Here is a 19,665-nt window from a genome sequence, read left to right as displayed (position 1 = left end):
TCCTGCCTCGTGCTCAGAGATCTGCAGGTCAAGTATCGGCCTGAGTGGACATCATCCTTGAATTGAGGGACTACCAGCAAAATATTGGCCAGAACATCCCTGCTGTCTTTTACATTCACTTGAGAGGGCAGACATGCTCCCAGTTTAATGTCTCATCTGAAAGACAACACCTCCAACATTGCAACACTTCCTCAATACTCCATAGAGGTGTCAAACCTAAATTTTGTGCTCAAGCTTTTTCAATTTTCCAACTCAGAGGGCGAGTGCTGCCAACTAAGTCACAGCTGACCTGAAGTATTTAATTTTTATCCCTTACAATGTTAAAGCAGTGGTTACACAGCTAAATAACACGTGATGAGATAGAGTGCCATTTGGAGACGTGAATCTCAAGAGCTAGAATGGCTAAAAAGTAATCATTCTGTAAGTGTGTAAGTATGCGTTAATGTTAAAGCTCAGAAACTTAAACACAATACACAGTATGGTGTGACCCTCCTTTAAGCACTGGAAGTGCATGCTCTTTAAAGCAATATTGACAGATGAAATTACACACATGCATACACACACACTCAAACACATCTCTAACAAACAGTGTTATCTGGCTTTGTTTTATTCATGTACAAGGATGTAGTGTTGATATCATACCATGCAATATATTAGGGTCCAAATCAGTAAGTTGTTATTTCAGGTAGGTATGTCACTGAAGGGTTTATTGCATTAGACTTAATTTTGCAAACATTAATTGAATGGTTGGAGTTTGAAAACCAGTATTCACACTTTGGAGAAGTTTGTTGGAGTTTTCCACAAGCAACAATTACCTATTGTTTAGAGCCAGGAGTGACTGGCTAGGAAAACTGTACCTTCATAGCAATATGCACATTTACAATTGAATCATTTGCCAGAAAACCCAAAGGGATCTTTACGGGAACATGGATTACTACAGTACTTTTCTCAGCTAAATGTTCACTGTTGCAGACAACAGTTGTTGTATTTTGTGATGTGGTGTCTCAGAGCAAGGATAGTTGTCCGTGAATCATTACAACAGCCATTACACTTTCACTTTGTGGCCAGATTGCTCTGTTGAAGGGTCATGAGGACGCGAAACGTCAACTCTTTTCTTCTCCGCCGATGCTGCCAGACCTGCTGAGTTTTTCCAGGTAATTCTGTTTTTGTTTTGGATTTCCAGCATCCGCAGTTTTTTGTTTTTATTATTTTTGCTCTGTTGTTGTTGGCTATGACTTTCTGTCCTCATCAATATTCTCCCCAGAATGCCATCCTGTTGTCATATAATGCCAAGGTCTAGAACTATGTGCAGTTTTTATTATTTTGCTCTTGATTTTAAGACAAGTGCAGGCAATTATACCAACTCTGACTCTTCAAAAAATATGATGCTGAAAATATGGAAACCAAGCGCATTTAATATGATCTGCAGCCAATTTTTTTTGCTTAATTGTCATTTTATAGTCATTAAGTAGACAGGAAACATATGTAGGCAATTTTCTGAGTTCATGTAATTATTACCCTTCTGAGGCTTAGACAAGCTTATTTGGAAATTATAGATTATTAGAATTAAATTTAAAGGATTATTCTGGGATAAGTCTTAATAATAGATTTATTCTGGAGCATTCTTGAGTAGTTATGGAGAAAAATAATTCAGCCACTGAAATCCATGGAGAAATTAACCCCCATCCAGATCTACATTGAACCTCCAATAACATTTTTCAAATATTATTAAATATCTTCAACAGAAAACATCTGTTCCCACTCCAAAATGCTTCCTTATGGAGGCCAATGAGATTTATTTGACACCAAAATGATACTAGCTTAGGTGGAATTATTTTTCCTGCTCTTACTTAAGGATAAAGCAGCCCTCTTGCCTCTGAGTCAGTAGATTGTGGGTTCAAGCCCCGCCTACAGAGCCATGAGCTCAAGATCCTGGCTGACACTTCAGTACAGTACTCAGGAAATGCCGTGCTGTTGCTTTTGAATGAAACTGAGGCCCTATCGGCCCTTTCAAGTGGGTATAAAAATTCCATGGCATTGTTTTAAAGACGGGCAGGGGATTTTCTCCCATGTCCTGGCCAATATTTATCCCTCAACTGACATTGCTAAAACAGATTATCTGATCACTATTATCATTTCATTGCAGTTTGTAGAACCTTGCTGTATGTAACTTGGCTGACGTATTTCCTGCATTACTATAGTGGCTATACTTCTAAAAGTGCTTATTTGTTTGTACAGCATTTTGGTATGTCCTGACTTTGTGAAAGGTACTACATAAATGCATGTTCTTTCTTTCAAGTTCTGATTCTCAGTGTTGAACCCTTGTGCAATGCATCCTGTATGTAGCTCTGAGTTACTTTGAATAAAATTTAAGGGGATGGCACAAGAGCTGTTCCAAAAGTTCCAAAACTATCATCACGCTTCAGAATTCAGTGAGATGTAAAAGTCCAAGAAATAGGATACAGTACCTTAAAGGCGGTACAAATTGATTTATGTCAAACTAAAACAAAATGCTTTAATTGGTTAAAATCCATAAAATGTTTCCAGATTAAACCTTTAAAAATGATTGAGAAATTTGATTAGCAGGCTCAAGAGGTCAAAGCTATTCAGCTCACAGAAGCACATTTCAAAATTTTCTGCCCTTACTTTGTCATAAATAAAGGCTTCAGTGGCTGGATTTATTGCACAGGAATACATTAAATTAAAAGTGGTATCACCTTTATTTAGGTTTTTTTATATTCATTCATGGGATGTAAGTGTTACTGCCAAGGCCAGCATTTATTGCTCATCCCTGATTGCCATTGAAATGGTGGCGGTAAACTACCATTTTGAACCACTGCAGACTTATGATGAATGACCTTCCCTCCATACATAAGGATCAGAAATGGGGATATTCACTGATGTTTGCACAGTGTTCAGTTGCAATCGTAACTTCACAGTTAATGAAGTAGTCCATACCCACCTGTAGCAAGACCTGGACAATATTCAAGCCTGGCTGATAAGTGACAAGAAATATTTGTATCAGGCAATGATCACCTCAAACAAGAGAGTCTTACCATTTCCTTTTGACATCAACAAATTATCATCGCTGAATCAGCATCAGCTTTTACATCATAATGGATGGAATTTTCCCGTTGCATGCTCTGCAGCATTATGAGCATTCTTCTCCTGAAAATGAGAGAAAAGCATTGATTTGTGCAAATTGTACATGGACTCTCTTCGCGCAAGGCCCGCCCTAACCAGAGTGGGACATATCAGAGCTCCAGTGCCTTCTCACCCCACTGCTGCCAAACACTCACACAAAGGTGCTAGGCCTGTCTCCCCCCCCCCCCCTGCCCCCCCCGGGCACTTGCTGCCTACATCACATTAGGCACCACACAGTATATCCTTCCGTAGCAAGCACGTGGAGCGCAGAGGGCAGCAGATGGTTCGTTGCCACACCATATTGAAGCTCCCCTCCCAGCATGTCATCACCCTGACATGGACATGTCCTGTAGTTCAAGCACTGTGCCTAGGTGCAGTTCATCCAGGTTGCCCCCAAAACAGTCATGTGGGTCTCAGTGTACCACAGAGGTGGGCACAGAACCCATCTCTTCACCACCCTCTCAGGCTGACCTTGGCATGAGCAATATCTGCTGGCCCACCCAGCAAAGGACACGTGCTGTCAATGATTCAATGCAGTCACTACACTCAAACTTGGAGGGTGGGGGGAAGCAGCAGGGGGGAAAGCCGACCTGCTGGGTCAAGTGACCAATGCCAACAATGTCCTTACCTTTCCCGAGCGCAACAAGTCATTGAATTGCTTGCAACACTGAATCCAGATGCACCGCACCATGTTGCGGGAGCCCACCGCCTCCACCACCAGGCAGGTTTCGTCATGTGGGGGGGCCTCTTCCTCCCGTCCTGGGGAACCAGCACCTCCCACCGTGCTGCCACCTCCTCAAGGAGGGCAGCAAGGCAGCCATCGGAAAAACGAGAGGCACACTGACCCCCGCCCTACCCTCCGGTCTGGCCTGCCCCAATGGCCTACCCTCTGGACTTGCATAACCTCCATTGCCCCTCTGCAGAGCCCTTCGCCCAGCCATTGTGAGCAGCCTTTCCAAGGCTGCCAGGCCTTCCTTTATACCGGCCGCTGGGTCACCATGGACCCGGCAGGCTGAGCGGCCCGCCGCCTCCCACCCACCCCAGCTGTGCACGAGAGTTATGAAGTACATTGGGTGGGCCTTAATTAGCCCGCCTGTGTAAAATGGCGACGCAGACCCAATCAGGTCCGTGCCCACTCCCGCTCCGCTCCCCCGCCATCCAGAAAATTCTGCCCAGTGTGTCCCAAAACACTTCACAGAAGTATTATAAACCAAAAAATGACACTGAACCACTTTAGAAGATATAGAAAATAGCCAAAAAGCTTGATCAAAGATTTAGATCTTAAGGAGTGTGTCTTAGAGGAGGAAAGCAAGTTAGGGAGGCATAGATTTGTTGGGAAGGAATTCCAGAGGTTGGGGTGTAGGCTGCTGAAGGCATGACCGTGAACGGTGAAGTAATTAAAATTAGGGATGCTCAAAAGGCTAGAATTAGATGCGTGCAAAAAAACAGAGGATTGTGGGGCTGGAGGAGGTGGCAGAAATAAAGAAGGGCAAGGCTATGGAGGGATTTGTATTGATGAGAATTTTAAAATCTATCTGTTGCTTGGCCAGGAGCCAATGTAGGGCACGGTGCACAGGGTTGAAAGGTGAACAGGATTTGATGTGAGGTAAAACATGGGCAACAGAATTTTGGATGACCTCAAGTTTGTGGAGGGTTGAATGTGGCAGACTATCCAGGAATGTGCTGGAATAGTGATGTCAAGATCCCAACAATTCTCTGAGTGAAAAAAATTCTCCTCAAATCCCCTCGATTTCTATTGTCAATGATTTTTTTAAATTTATGACCTCTGTTATTGATCCATTCACCAGATGAAATGATTTTTTCTATCTACTTTATGAAAACCTCTCATCATCTTGAAAACCCCTATTTGTTAGCATGTTTTGGGCTTTGGTTTCCTTTTTCGATATATATTTCTACCATTGTCTGCTTGTAGAAGCACCAAAGATTAAATACTAACTTTTTCTTTTGATACAAGAGCAAAATACTGTGATTGCTGAATCGGTAGCGAGAGAAACAGAGTTAATGTTTCAGCTCTGTGACCTTTCTATTTTCTGATTTTCTGTTTCACCCCCTATCTGGCATGAATTTGATGGGCCAGTGGCCACCTCCTGTGCCATAATAACTCTCTCTATTTTTTGTCACAATGCATATTTTTTTCCTGCTGAAAGACCTATTTGTAAAATAACAGGGCAAGCCTTAGGTAATATTGAATCTACTGCAAAGGTAAGCAAGAATTCTGTAATGGAGAGCACTTTAAAATCTTGGCTTAGAAATTCCACACTTTCTTCAGCAAAATTCAAGCATACAATTGAGGGTATTAAATTTTTTGGCACCAGATGGTATATGCCGATTCTTCATCTCAAAATCAACCCTTCTGAAGTCTCTAACACTTGGGCCATTTTTGTAATCTGCCTGCCGAGACTTGATTAATCTCAATTACATATACTATAAGGAGGATCAGTAGCACTGCAACTGTGGGTTTCTCACTTTTGCACTCATAAAGCACTGACGTACAGCAGACAAGTGGAAATAAGTAAGGTGTTGAGCCTAAAGAATGTGAAGAGTTCATTTGTGATTTCTTAGCTTGGTATGATTATTTGCAGCAAGGTTCTTCAGCATACTACCTACACAGACCTGGACTACCTTCTGACGTTGTGAAAACTTAAGTGATCCTCAGCCTCATTCTCCTCACCCACAATGAGTTCTTCTTAGGAGCAGGTATAGCATATCCCATGGGCATTTTCATGGAAGGAGGAGCAACATAATTTGGAGCTGAAGAGAGTGAAGCAGCATTTAAGAAGAATGTGTCCCACCATCTTATTACCCCTGCCCAACCTATAAAATATACAAGCAACGCCTGAGATGTTTCAAAGAAACATTCCCTTCCCTTAACTATTCAAGTGCATCACCGTGCAACTGGAGAACACTATGGCAAGTGTTGGTTGGTTGCTTATGTTCTACAGAGAGTCATGGGACTGAGGTGAGCTGTTAACCGTGGTTCTGTTGCTAGCTCTCACTTCTGAGTCATAAGGACTTGAGCACAAAAATCATAGCTGACACTCCATTGCAGTATATTTGGTTGTGCTGTCTTTTGGATGAGATGTTAACCTGAGGCCCTGTCTGCCCTCTAAGCTGAACGTAAAAGATTGCATAGCACTATTTTGAAGATGAGCAGGGAAGTTATACTTGTTTTCTGGCCAATATTTATCTCTTGGCCAACATCAAGAAAACAAATTATTTGATCATTATCACATTGTTGTTTGTGGGAACTTGCTATGTGAAAATTGGCTGCCACGTTTCCTACATTAAAACAGTAACTACAATTCAAAAAATACTTGGTCGTTTGTAAAGCGTTTTGAGACATCTGTTGGTCATGAAAGGTGCTATATAAATGCAAGTCTTTATTCTCTTTCTTTCCTGTCATGAGGTTTGTGTCTGACAGAATTTCACCACTGGCAGCATCACTGAAGTTTGTCCCTGACTCCTGCCACATTCCACAAGTGCATTGCTCTGAGGAGGAATAGGCCAGAGACTTGGTATGTACTGCTATCCTGAGAGATGGCAGTATCAAGCCATCTTGCACTGAATCCTGGATTTGTGCCTCCACTGATTCAGGAAATTCTGTTGTAAATAGATTTCTCGATCATCAGCACGCATGACTCTCTCTACATTTGTGTAAATGCAGTGCAACATACTGTATGGAATGTCTAGTCATTTATCCTTTTTCCAGAAGATCTGTATTGTTTAACTTCTCAATACAAGTGCTGGTCTGACTTACAACATAAATGTATTTGCAGAGAAAGAAAGATGGATTTTTATCACATCTCCGAGAAACATCTTAAAGCCAAACCCATAACCAATTATGTTGAAGAATACTGATTGTTCCGTAGCCATTTTGCATGCAACAGGATCCAAAACCCAACAATGAAATTGTTATCACTGAATGTATATTTGGTATCAATTGAGGGAGGAATATTGGCGAGGTCCCAAGGGAAAGTTGTTCTTTTTCAAATAGTGCTGTTGAAAGATTATCTTTGTGACAGGCATTTAATTGGTTTAGTATCTTAGCCAAATATGACACCAATATTTGACACGGCACCAATGCTACCATCCAGTATGATACCTTTGTAATGCTTTTAATTTAATCAAGAAGGAAGGTTTAAAAGAGAGTGTATGGTTCAAAGTACTTTCTTTTTAAGGTAAATACAAGTTTTTTCTTGCAGTAAATTTCTTCGATAGTTTCCTGGGCTACTTGCAGAGCAGCTTGCTTGTAGGCAATGGCAGCGAGAAATGAGTGGTGGTGGTGCAAATTCAGTCTAACATCTGCAATTACCCTAAAAAACTGTGCTGCAGGCCTCCTGGAGTTAAACGGCTTATATATTTGACATTGTGTCTTGTTGCTTGCATTGGGAACCTGTCACTAATTCATAAGAATGTTCACTTTAATCAACTTATCCTGCATAGAGTGGAAAGTCAACTATGTGCTCTTCTTTAAATGAAAAATGAAGTTTATTGTAGCAGTATTATTTTCTTCGATAGAAGATAGACGGGGAAGTAGACTTTTCAGCCCTAATTTTATGATCCTGGCAAAAATGAGGCAATGCTAACCCATGGCACAGGAGCATATGCACCAACAACTTGGAATGGTTTCCACTATATTTTATGATTTAAAAAATCATTGTCCCCACTTTCAATAGGATGCTGGCACACATGAAACTTTCTCAGAGTGGGTGATCACACTTGGCTAGAAATCTCAGCAATGGCTGCAACTCAAGGAATTATAGTTTGTCTTACAGGTGTTGAAAGAAGAGTAGCCTAATTGTTCATAGTAGTGATGTGTGAGCAGCACTTATTCCTTTGATTCTGTAGAGTTGGAAATGTTACTGCTCCAAAGTAGGCTTTTACCCCTTATCTCGTGCCCCTCATCAAATTCTTCTTCCTGCATTTTGTGAGTCAGGTAATCAGGCTACAATTTGTAACCCTGTCACAGATCAACATTTTCTGCAAGCATGCTTTCCCCACTGGGAGATTAATTTTGCAGAGTCACACCATAAATGTAACAGCAATTGAGAATAATGGAAAAAGAAGACTGGCCAGAAAAGAAACCCCAATAAGACCAGCTGAAATGCATGGAACAAAATACAGGAGGAGGAATTTACAAGTGGGAAAATTGAAACAAAAGAGCATCCATCAACCTTTATGAACCTATATTAACAAGGCAGTTCCTGGGGCTCCTCATGGAGTCTCTTGTTTTGAGCATGCCTTGTGTTTTGATTGGAAGTTTGCCTGGAGATTTGAAATTTGATTTTTTTAAACAGTTAATTTACATATTTGAGAAGCCTCAGTTTTTAACTCCAAATCACTCACGAGAAAGCTGAGTTGCAAATCTGCTGCATGCTTGATTTTCCAACCTGCATATCTCTTAGCTTTCCTTCCCTTTTAACTCCTATTTGTCCAGACTGTGTTTTGTTGATGGCATTATAAATATTGGGAGCTATTTATTGTCACTGAAATGCCTACAAGCAACAGTGACCTGCAGTCTTTGATTAGCTTTTATATTTTTGGAACACTTAAAAGTAAATTGTTTTTTTAAATTATGCAAGTCTATTTGCTTTTCTTACATAGGCATGTTGTAGGGCTTTAAGAAACATTTTGCACTTTGAAGTGCTACTCATTCCATATTACCTACTATCTGGTTCAGAGCAGTTGTTGGCTGCACTACTCTAACTTTTTTGGACAAATCTATTTTGGCTGAGTTCTCACTTCTACTTCTGAACACAAAATCTTGCAATATGATGAAAACAAAGGCTCAGCTTGCTGCCACACAGAAAAAAATGCAAATGTTTTGATTTATGAGACACCTAGTCACAATGGACACTTCATGCACCAGGACCAATAAAATCAATTTAAATTACTTATCTTCACCCACTCCCTCCCCATAAAAAAACTTTTGTGGATGCCCGTAATTGGTGCAAAGCAGTTTTGAGATAATGCTATAACTGATATGTTATCCGTTATACTCCAGTGTAATTTTTAGCCAGCGCTATCTGTATGAAAAACTTAGCAGACTTGTATTCTGTGCACTTCCTTTTTTCATAGGTGTTATTAGTCCATTTATTTTACCAGCAACAGTATTATGTTACACACAGGGAGTGCAAGATAGAGAGTTGGTGCACTATTTCTCATAATCCTTTTCAAATCTATCAACATCAATATCCTGGGGTCGCCATTGACCAGAAGCTTAACTGGACCAGCCAGATAGATACTGTGGTTACAAGAGCACCTCAGAGGCTTGGTATTCAGCAGCGAGTGACTCACCTAGTGACTCCACACATCCTTTTCACCATCTATAGGGCACACATCAGGAGTGAGAGAATACTTAACATCAATAGATCCAACAACACTCAAGAAGTTCAACATCATCCAGGATATAACAGCACACTTGATTGGTATCTATCCACCACCTTAAACATTCACTTCCTCTGCCACCCATGAATAGTGGCTGCAGTGTGTTGTCAAGTAAAAAGAAATTGTAATATTTTTTGTCTGGCAACATCACTGTCATATTTCTTATGCACTGAAAGACAGGCTGTTGGGGGTTGTAAATATGTTCATTGGAGTAACAGCCAGTGTGACTGCTAAAGTCTAAAACCAATAGTAAGGAGTGTTTTTTTAATTCATTCAAAGGATGTGGGCTTTGCTGGCTAGGCTGACAATTATTACCCACCATTATTGCCCTTGAGAAGGTGGTGGTAAGCTGCCTTCTTGAACCACTGCAGTCCATGAGGTGTAGGTACACCCACAGTGTTGTTAGGGAGGGAGTTCCAGGATTTTGACCCAGTGACAGTGAAGGAATGGCAATATATTTCCAAGTCAGGACGGTGAGTGGCTTGGAGGGGAACTTCCAGGTGGTGGTATTCCCATGGATCTGCTGCCCTTGTCCTTCTAGATGGTGGTGGTCGTGGGTTTAGAAGGTGCTGTTGAAGGAGCCTTGGAGTGTATGCAGTGTATCTTGTAGTTGGTACACACTGCTATCACTGTGCGTCAGTGGTGGAGGGAGTGAATGTTTGTGGAAGGGGTGCCAATCAAGTGGGCTGCTTTGTCCTGGATGGTGTCAAGCTTTTTGAGTGTTGTTGGAGCTGCACTCATCATGTGGAGAATATTCCATCACACTTGTTCCATGTGGACAGGCTTTGGTGAGTCAGGTGATGAGTTAATCACCACAGGATTCCTAGCCCCTGACCTGCTCTTGTTGGCACAGTATTTATATGGCTAGTCCAGTCCAGTTTCTGGCCAATGGTAACCCCCAGGGTATTGATAGTGGGGGATTCAGCGATAGTAATGCCATTGAATATCAAGGGGTGATGGTTAGATTCTCTCTTGTTGGAGATGGTCATTGCCTGGCGCTTGTGTGGCGTGAATGTTACTTGCCACTTGTCAGCCCAAGCCTGGATGTTGCCCAGGTCTTGCTGCGTTTGGACATGGACTGCTTCAGTATCTGAGGAGTTGCAAATGGTGCTGAACATTTGCACTGATCAGCGAACATCCCCACTTCTGACCTTATGATAGGTCATTGATGAAGAAGCTGAAGATGGTTGGGCCTAGGACATGCTAATGAACCAAGAGAAACTTAAATCAGAGTTTTGCGTAAAGCAATAACAGGAGTATTTTTGAACTGAGTTGTTTTAGTTCAAAGGGGGATATATGCAGGTTGTAAACAACGTAAGTAAGGTAAAGATAGGATAAGTTTGTTTTTTATAAGTCTAAGATCTAGGATAAAGAAACGAGTAATCAATTCTGGGAAGGAAACATTTCTGAAGAGACTGGTTGAGATAATAGATCAAAGGGAAGGAACGCTTTTAAGGAAATACTGAAGCCTAGGTGGGGGTAACTGCTTAGATCTCCCAGAAGACAGCAGGGTAGCTGTTCAAACATCCCAGAAGACAGTATGAACAGGGCCAGATGGGAAGAACCAGTTGTTGTCAGCCTCCAAGGGAAAAGGCACTGGTAAAATAATACTGGAGTTCTATATGTTTTAAAATCTATAAGGATAGTTGCTGAATAGAAAAGGGGAAGGTTAGCTCTGAGGGTAGTTAGAGTCTTGTGGAATCGTTTTAAAGTACTGTTTACTGTGTGAAGCCATTCTTGTGTTTAAGTGTACCTTGGATATTTTTGCTTTAACTTTTTTAATAAACGTTTACCTGACTATAAACTCATCACAAGTAGCCAGGGACATAATTTCCTCATATACAAATTTCAGGAACCTCTCCTCATATACAAATTTCAAAACCATTTTGGAAGCTGTTTCAAGTTTCCCCTTGAGATTTGGGCAGCTCGGCATTTACCATCAGCTGTGCCTTACGTGTATCATCCACAAAACACACTGCAGCAATTTGCCACAGCTTTTTTGATAACACCTTCCAAACTTGTAACCTCCACCACCTAGCAAGACAAGGGCAACAGGCAGATGGAAATACTACCAACTTCAAGCCATACACCACCCTGACTTGGAACTATATTGCCATTCCTTCATCGGCTCTTGATCAAAATCTTGGAACTCCCTATCTTACAGTGCTGTGGGAGAACCTACACCACGTGGACTGCAGCAGTTCAAGGTAATGGCTCACCACCCCCTTCTGAAGGACAGTTAGGGATGGGCAATAAATGCTGAGCTTGCTAGCGACATCCAAATCCACGACTAAATAAAATAAAAACCCAGGGCAGAATTTTTCATATGGCGGATGGGCTTGGCGGGAGCGGATGGGGGCTGGTGCGGATCCAGTCGCCACCTGCAGTCGGCTCCGCGCCGCCATTTTACGCGCTCTAAGGAGCTGCCTCAGGGAGATTGAATCGATATTAAAATCCTTAAATAAAAGGTTTAAAAATTTATTTAAACATGCCCCCCATATGACACAGCCACATGAGATGGGACATGTTTTTATATTTATGAAAAAATTTTACTTATTAAATAAAAGTTTTAGAAAACCTCATCCCGTTCTTGGATGAGGTTTCCTAAAAAACGCAAAGGCCACTTGGCCTTTTCGCCTGCCTGCCAGCCGTAACGGTTGGACGGGCAGCATTAACAAATACGTCAATTAATTTCTTAATAGCCGTTTACGTATCGTTGGGGGCGCAGCCCACTCTGCTGCGCGCCCACCGAACGAAACATCACTACTGAGCGTGATGACGTTGGGACGTGTCATTTTATACGTCAGTGTGTCAGGCCCACCCCCGCACGCCGACTGAAAAATCCTGCCCCCCAGAATACAGTGTCAGCCATGTGAAGTTGAATGGCTGCAAACTGTATCCCAAATTTGATTGTGCTATTAAATCAAGAATCAAAGTGATAACTTTTTTTTTCTTGATAGACCACAGATAATTCAAAGGCAACAGCAGATGGATTTCCTTACCATTCAGAGAAAATTGTTTGCTTTGGTCATGTGGCATTTCCCTTTTCTTAATTTGCCTCTTTATTTTTCATATCCTACCATATAAATCAGAATCATTCTGGTTCTGTGTGTATGAGAGAGAGTGAGTTCCAGTTCAGGGTCTGTTTTCAGTCGACTCGAGATTCAGTAAATTTCAGTTATGGTTCTGTAACTTCTGGTAAAAAAAATTACAAAATGATCACTTTACACCTAAAATTTGCTTTATATTTTTCATCATTGAGAAGAATTTTTCTATTATGGACATTACGGCATTGTTTGTGATGTCTCTGTGTGACCTCAAATTCAAATTTGTGACAAAGGTTGATGGTTTTAGAAATGACCTGGGAGCTTAGTAAGCGTAATGTGCAAGGTAGTTGAGCCAGCATGTTTGACATTCTAATATCCACACAACATTTGCGATAAAATTAGATAAGATCCTTTGCCCTTTGATCTCTGCTTGTAACTTACATTCTTGTCCGTACAGATGCTGGCGACCCAGCTGACCCTGTGGCACCAACAATTGTTGTTCCTCCGAAAAACACCAGTATAGTCGCTGGCACAAGTGAGGTCACTTTAGAATGTGTTGCCAATGCAAGGTTAGTGGAAAAAAAACGAGGTATGTATTGGTGAATGCTGGTCCGTAAAGAAAAAAGTAATGACTGTACACCTGTTATATATTCTTTATCTTCTATAAATGTCAGAGAATGTTTTAAGCCAAAAGCAAAAGAGAAGCAGTCAGTCAATCTTTATTCAATTTTTTTAAAAAACAGTCAACATCTTAAAGCCTGCTTGTGTTAGGGTCAATGCTAATTACATATAATTCTCAGGTTGAGCTTCTCATTTAATGCCCATCTGGCAGACAAAGAGGTTATATATTTAGGGTGAGCGAGAGAGACACACAAATAGAGAGAAAGGCAGGCAAATTCTCCCTTCATTCTAATTTTATTTTTTAAAAAGGGTTTGAATTCTGAAAGCAAACTAAACCACTTTAAGAGTGCTGGAGTGGTGGGATAGTAGGAAGGTGAAAGGATAAGGGAGAAGTGTGAGGAAATGGATAACCTGGGGGAGAAGCGGGGTGACTGGAAGGTCTCAGCCTAAAGACTCTCACTCCCATCCTAAATACAACATTTAATAGCTCCTTTATCTTTCACACTACGCCATACCATCCACCACCTGCCACCCAAAAGTAAAAAAGGAAAGGAACAAGCAGAAGCGGACAAAGAAGCTATGATGAGTTGAGGGAACAGAGGCAGAAAAGAGAATAAGAGAGCAACACAGACAGTGAAGATAAAAGTCCTCATTTTGTCTTATTTTTTGTGTGCATACTAACAAATTTTTAAAATCTTTCAGTTCTGCACAAACTTTCTGACAGCTGTTTCTAGTATAAATTATTATGGCCACCTTTATAATGAAACTTGCATGTATAAGCCTGTCATACTGTAATGCCAAACGTAATACTGTTATGTCGCCATAGGTAGAAGAGAGCACTTAAAGCACAATAACCTAAGTATAGGCATAGTGATTTATCATGGCAATACATCAAGTTTGAAGCCAATTTATTACCCCAACCATGTTCCATTGACTGTTAGGATCAAAGCTATACATTTATGACTATTAGATAGAAATTCTAGTTTTAATGCTTAACTGAATTACATTTGGATTCCTTGGTCAAATTCCCCCAGCCATCTAAGGTTGCAAGTTTGGCAGAATCAGCAAGCTGCAATAGAAATGGGTCGATCAGATCTGTTGTGGCCTGTCCACCCTGAACTGGATTTTCCTCTCACTGGATGACCACCGGTGGTTCCTACCCACCTACTGTACATGAATTACAGTGCAACCCCATGTTATTTTCCAACTATCAGCCAGGCTCCAGGATAGCCAGGAGAAGAGTGTCAGTAATCTCCAGGGCTGGAACAGAAGGCCCTGCCAAAGTCACTTTCAGGAGGAAAGGTCCTCATAATGCACGCCAATCCATCTTGTTAGGCTGAATTCTATAACTTCGGTTCAGTCCAAAGCCCAAAAATTTAAATGACTCTCTGAACAACCGGGGCTTTTGGTCCCTTTTACCCTCTTTTTCAAGTAACAGTACCCACTGTAGCCCTGCCAGAATTTCCCTTACCAGCAGCAATGGGCAGATATAATGATGCTCGATCAAGGAAAATAACTTGGGGTGGGATGACAGGTTGAAGTCTAACTGAAAGTTATACAAATGTGGACAATGCCTAGGATTGCACATGATTTTCTGATTGTATTACCTTTTGAGACACTTGTGGCTGAAATTTCTTGGCGATTCTGCAAATCTATAGCTGTAACTCTGGCTAGTGATGGCAGAACCTCCCAGAAGATAACCTTATCAGAGATAGAACTTCCATTTGGCCCCTTACAAGACAAAGACTGCGGCTGGAGGTAGGATCTCCCTATGTCAGGAGTTCCCTTTCCTTTGGCTCAGTCAGATCTATGTATATCAGTGGGAAGGATTGTACACCCAGTGAAGTTAGGCACTCTGGCGTCCACAAGAACAGATGTGGTCCCCTTCCATGGGGAGCATTCCAGGGAACTGGCTTGGATCTAAAAAGAGAAGGATTTGTTTTTAACAGATTGGTCATCTGAAGTATGGATCTGCTGTGGTTATGAATTAAGTTAGCTAATGCTCAGGCAACCTCCCTTTCCGAAGATAGGTGGATGACAGTGTATTATCCATGATGGCACATGCAATCACATCCTGACTAAACTGGTGCCCTTACACTGACCATACTTCGACCAGGACAACATTGGAAGGCACAAGCTGCTGCTTAGCCAAAGTAACAATCAGAATTATGTCCTACAGATTTTCATCTCCTTTTTGTTCTGTTAGATTCTGTTAGACATTTGTTAAAATGCAACCACATAACATCCTACAATATCTCCATTTACTTACGCCTATGATTTATGGTATAGTTTAATTTTGGTCTGTTTTGCCACTGGAAATTTATTACTGTCAAGAAGATATAATAATGTCTATAACATTATTGGAAATTATTTTGAAATAGAGTTTAGTGGTGGCTGTGTATATGTGTCTTAATTGGATTAAAGCCAGCTGGTCTAGAGGCTTTGATGTAGAGAAGAGAAGTAGGTTTGAATTGGTACTTAGATAAATATAGGGAAATAGAAGATGAGGTGTAAAGGGGGCAATTTGCATTTTTAAATAGACCATTCAAAAGAATGGGTGAAATATTACATCTAACCAGGTGAAGCTCAGAAACAACGTGTTTATTTTTTAAAAAGCTTACTATTAAAGTGGGTATTATGAAAGGATTTTATTGTTAGGTTTAAAATTAAAAAAAAACCCAGTGACAATGAGCATTTGCATTCAAAGAGGAAAATATGTATAAGGAAGAGAAGGCTGTTGGTAAAAGGAGAAGGGATTCTAAGATCTAAAGCTTCCAGCCTTTTAGCCTCAAGTCTGCCTGAAAGGGCCCAGAGCTGTAAAAAAACTCATTTTGAATGTGACTGTCCAGGGTCCGCTTTGCCAGGTTTCTGTTTAAATCTATGTGTTTTACTGTTGCCTTACCAGGGGTCTAACTGAGAGTCAGATTAATTAGTAGTTATTAATTAATTTGTAGTTATTATAGTAGTAATTTTGTGTATATGTACTTACAACCATTATTGTATTAGTAAACGTTTAATTTAGTTTTATAAAAAAAACTCTTGCGACTTGGTGGTCTTATTACTACTGAATTCAAAACCTGCACCTTGAAACATACAAATCGCAAAAATGAGTAATACCAGTTTTTTCAAGTTTCCCTCTGGGATTTGAACAACTCAGCCTTTACCGTCGGCTGCATCATAATATTGCCTTATATTTATTTGTTTGTACTGCTGTATTTCTGAACATTAACTTTGATATTTGACCTTGTTCAAGACTTTGTTTATTGTTAATTGCATCTCTAAACATTGGGAACACAATTGATTTTAGAAATGCCAAACCGATAATTCAGTGCACCAAAGATGAGAGATAAGGAAGGTAATGGAAGTTTTTTTGTGTAAGTTGAAAAATTGCCAATAAACAGTCACTTTCACCTTAAATTATCCAAATCAACATCCCAAACAGAATAACACTGACAGCTATAAAACTGATGAAAAATATAATTAGATTCGAACACCGAATACAATTAAAATGGACACAATGGAAATGAATTTCCTTTGCCATTCCAGGGCCTCCCACCATAACTCAGGGCAGAATTTTCCCCCCGTTGGGGGGGAAGTTTAGGAGCAGGCACACGGAGATGCGCCTCTGATCAGCGTGCCGCCATTTTATGTGGGCGGGCCAATTAAGGCTGGCCCATTGTGACATCCGCCAGGAAGCGCTATGCACTCCTTGTGCGGGCAAGGGGGGGATTCCCTGAGCCGAGAGTGCGCTCTTTCGCACGTGTGCACGAAAGAGCACACTCATCTCCCTGAGGCTAAGTACTGCCTCAGGCAGATCGGCTCCACCATAAAAAATCTGAAAAATAGAAAGAAAAATTCCCTGACCTGTCCCCTCATGTGACACTGTCACATGTTGGGACATGTCCATCACTTTTAAATACACTTTAATTACATTTTATAACACCTACATAAAACCTTATCCTGCCTGTGGATGGGGTTTCATGCTTTTTCTAATGCCCATCAGGATTCCTGGCCTGCCCACTGACCTTAAGGTTGGACGGGCAGGTCCATTAATTAGTTTAACCACTTTGTCAATGGCCTCAATTGGCCATTGACTGGTTGGTGGGCGCATAGCTGATTCTGCTGAGCCCCCGCCTACCTGAAAATTGAAATGGGGTGCAGTGATGTCAGGAGTTCTGCCCAACGTCATCCCATGTCACCTTACATGTTGGCGAGTGGGCCTCACCCCCCCGACTCGCCGACCGGGAAATCCTGGCCTCAGAGTCCAGTGAATGGCTTGGAATATGGCCACGGGCAGCCTGTTAGAACAAGGTTGTGTAACTAATTAGCTACTACTTTTTATCCAATTATTATAATAACTGAAAATTGAAAGATGCCCTTGAAAATGCATTCAAGCTCATTGCTATTCACCATTTATTTCCAAATTGTATTTCTGTGTTTTTGAAAGCTCATTGTCCCATTTCACCAACTTAAGAAAACAGCACCATTTTCTTATTTAGAGACGGAAGACCTTAAGTATTCATTCCAAATATAATAAGACATGATTTTCAAGTGAATGTCCTTTGTTTACTAACACTGTTGACCATCTCATTGCAAAATACAGATCATAGCGCCTATTATTTAAGTGTCATAGATATCATTTGAAATACAAAATGTTGCCTGAGGCATGCACGCAAAATTCAGGGGCGAGAGCATTCATGTGCACAAAGAGAATGCCTTCTGGAAGATTGCAAAGTGGGCAAGTCATGTTGTTAATTAGCATGCAACATTGATTTGATGCCAGCACTGCCATTTTGGACCTCATTGCTTCAGCTAATGCTGTTTCTTGGTCGCACATAGCCAAACACCTATTTAGCACAGGGATGACCATTCCCTCTCCACCAGCACTATTTAAAAGGATTGTCAAATACTTACAGGCTGGATGCTGGTTGATTTCTTCTGCCTATTCTAATGATTCAACAAGTGTTTGGTATTTCCTACAGTTGTTTCAAGTGGCAAAAATCTAGTGGTATGGCAGGTGATTAATCTGCAATAGTTCACGGACTGGAAGAATACCCGTTTCCAAAATGAAAATCCATTATATGCATGTTCATCAATTGTTTCATTTCTGATTTTTATTTGTGCACAATGAATTTACATTGCAGGCAACATGATAATATATGGAGAATTTCTAAGTGTTGAACCGTACGCAAAGACACAAGAAATAGGAAGGAATGTGCCTGTGACCACAGCCATCTGGATCCACCATAGCTTTTGTACATGTGGTGCAAGATGCCTACGCGGCCAATCCTGGAGTTGCTGAAGAGGAGGAAGTGGAGCTGGCAGAGAGGAGGTGGAGCTGGCAGAGAGGAAGAGGAGGTGGAGGTGGTGGAGAGGAAGAGGAGGTGGAGGTAGCTGAGCTAACTGGAGGAGACCCGAGCGCTCAGGGAAATGTCGCCTTGATGAATGTATGGGACCTGGGCACCATCAACCACTCATTCTCCCTTACACTCACTACCGTCAGTCTCACGCTCCCCCTCACTCCTCGCCACTCACTTAACCTTCAATCACTTGCCCAACCCTCACTCACTCCCCCCACCCTCACTCAACTCTCACTCACATACACACTCAACCTCACAGTCAAACTCTCTCACACTCACTCACCTCTCACCCACTCACTCAATTCTCACACACATACACAAACTCACTGACTCACCCTCACCTGTGGGGGGGGACGGCTGCTGGTGATGCTCGGTGGAGCGAGGTCTGAGGCCTAGCAGTGCCCGAATGCTGGTGTGCCGCTGCCGGGAGCAGTGAGAGCTGGGGAGAAGCTAGGGAGAGGAGGGAGCTAGAGCCAGAAGCATGGGACATTCTGGGGGATCACGGGGAGAGTGGGGGAGATGCGGGACAAGTGGGGGAGAAACCAGGGCCTAACAAGAAGTTCAGCGTTTGTTTTCATTCAACTTATAATTGTGCTTCCTTAAATTCATGCTTCAGAAATATGGCTCTGAGGGAACCATGTCGGCAGTGGTTTCCAATCATTGGCCCAGTGAGATTTTGGCGCCTGTTCCTGAACATGCCCCGAATCTCAAAATCTGAGATCTCCCCCAGCTTCATACTGATTGGTCACACCTCAGCAAAGCTGAAATATGATTGGCCATTGCAAATGGTATTCAGCAGGACCAGACAGTTTGAATCTCCATCCTACTAGAAGCCATCCACATGGACTGTGGCAGCTGTAGAAGAGAGAGAGATTTCAGCAGTCAATAATCCCTAAAGTTCTGAAGATGTGTATTTCTGGGCAGTTAGGAAATCCATTTTCATTTACTTTGCATAAATTTGTAGAGAAATATAGAGAGAGGAGCTATTGAGAAAGTTTGCATTTTTGAGACAGTGCTGCTTAAATGTGCTATTAGAATGTCTTTTTTTGTTGCTGGAATTGATCTATACTTTTCTCTGTTCTTAG

The 19,665-nt window shown here is 41.5% G+C and overlaps 1 protein-coding gene across 1 annotated transcript in view; it reads left to right on the top strand.

Annotated features, from left to right (window-relative positions):
• Positions 1-19,665, top strand: part of sdk1a (sidekick cell adhesion molecule 1a) — a 954,785-nt gene that overhangs the window by 590,158 nt on the left and 344,962 nt on the right. Inside the window, exon 6 of the mRNA XM_041207300.1 lies at positions 13,057-13,168. Coding sequence (XP_041063234.1) covers positions 13,057-13,168 — 112 coding nt within the window. The remainder of the gene's footprint in view (positions 1-13,056; positions 13,169-19,665) is intronic.

Source organism: Carcharodon carcharias, chromosome 15, assembly GCF_017639515.1.
Source record: "Carcharodon carcharias isolate sCarCar2 chromosome 15, sCarCar2.pri, whole genome shotgun sequence".
NCBI lineage: Eukaryota > Metazoa > Chordata > Chondrichthyes > Lamniformes > Lamnidae > Carcharodon > Carcharodon carcharias.
This window is presented reverse-complemented; position numbering and strand designations above follow the sequence as displayed.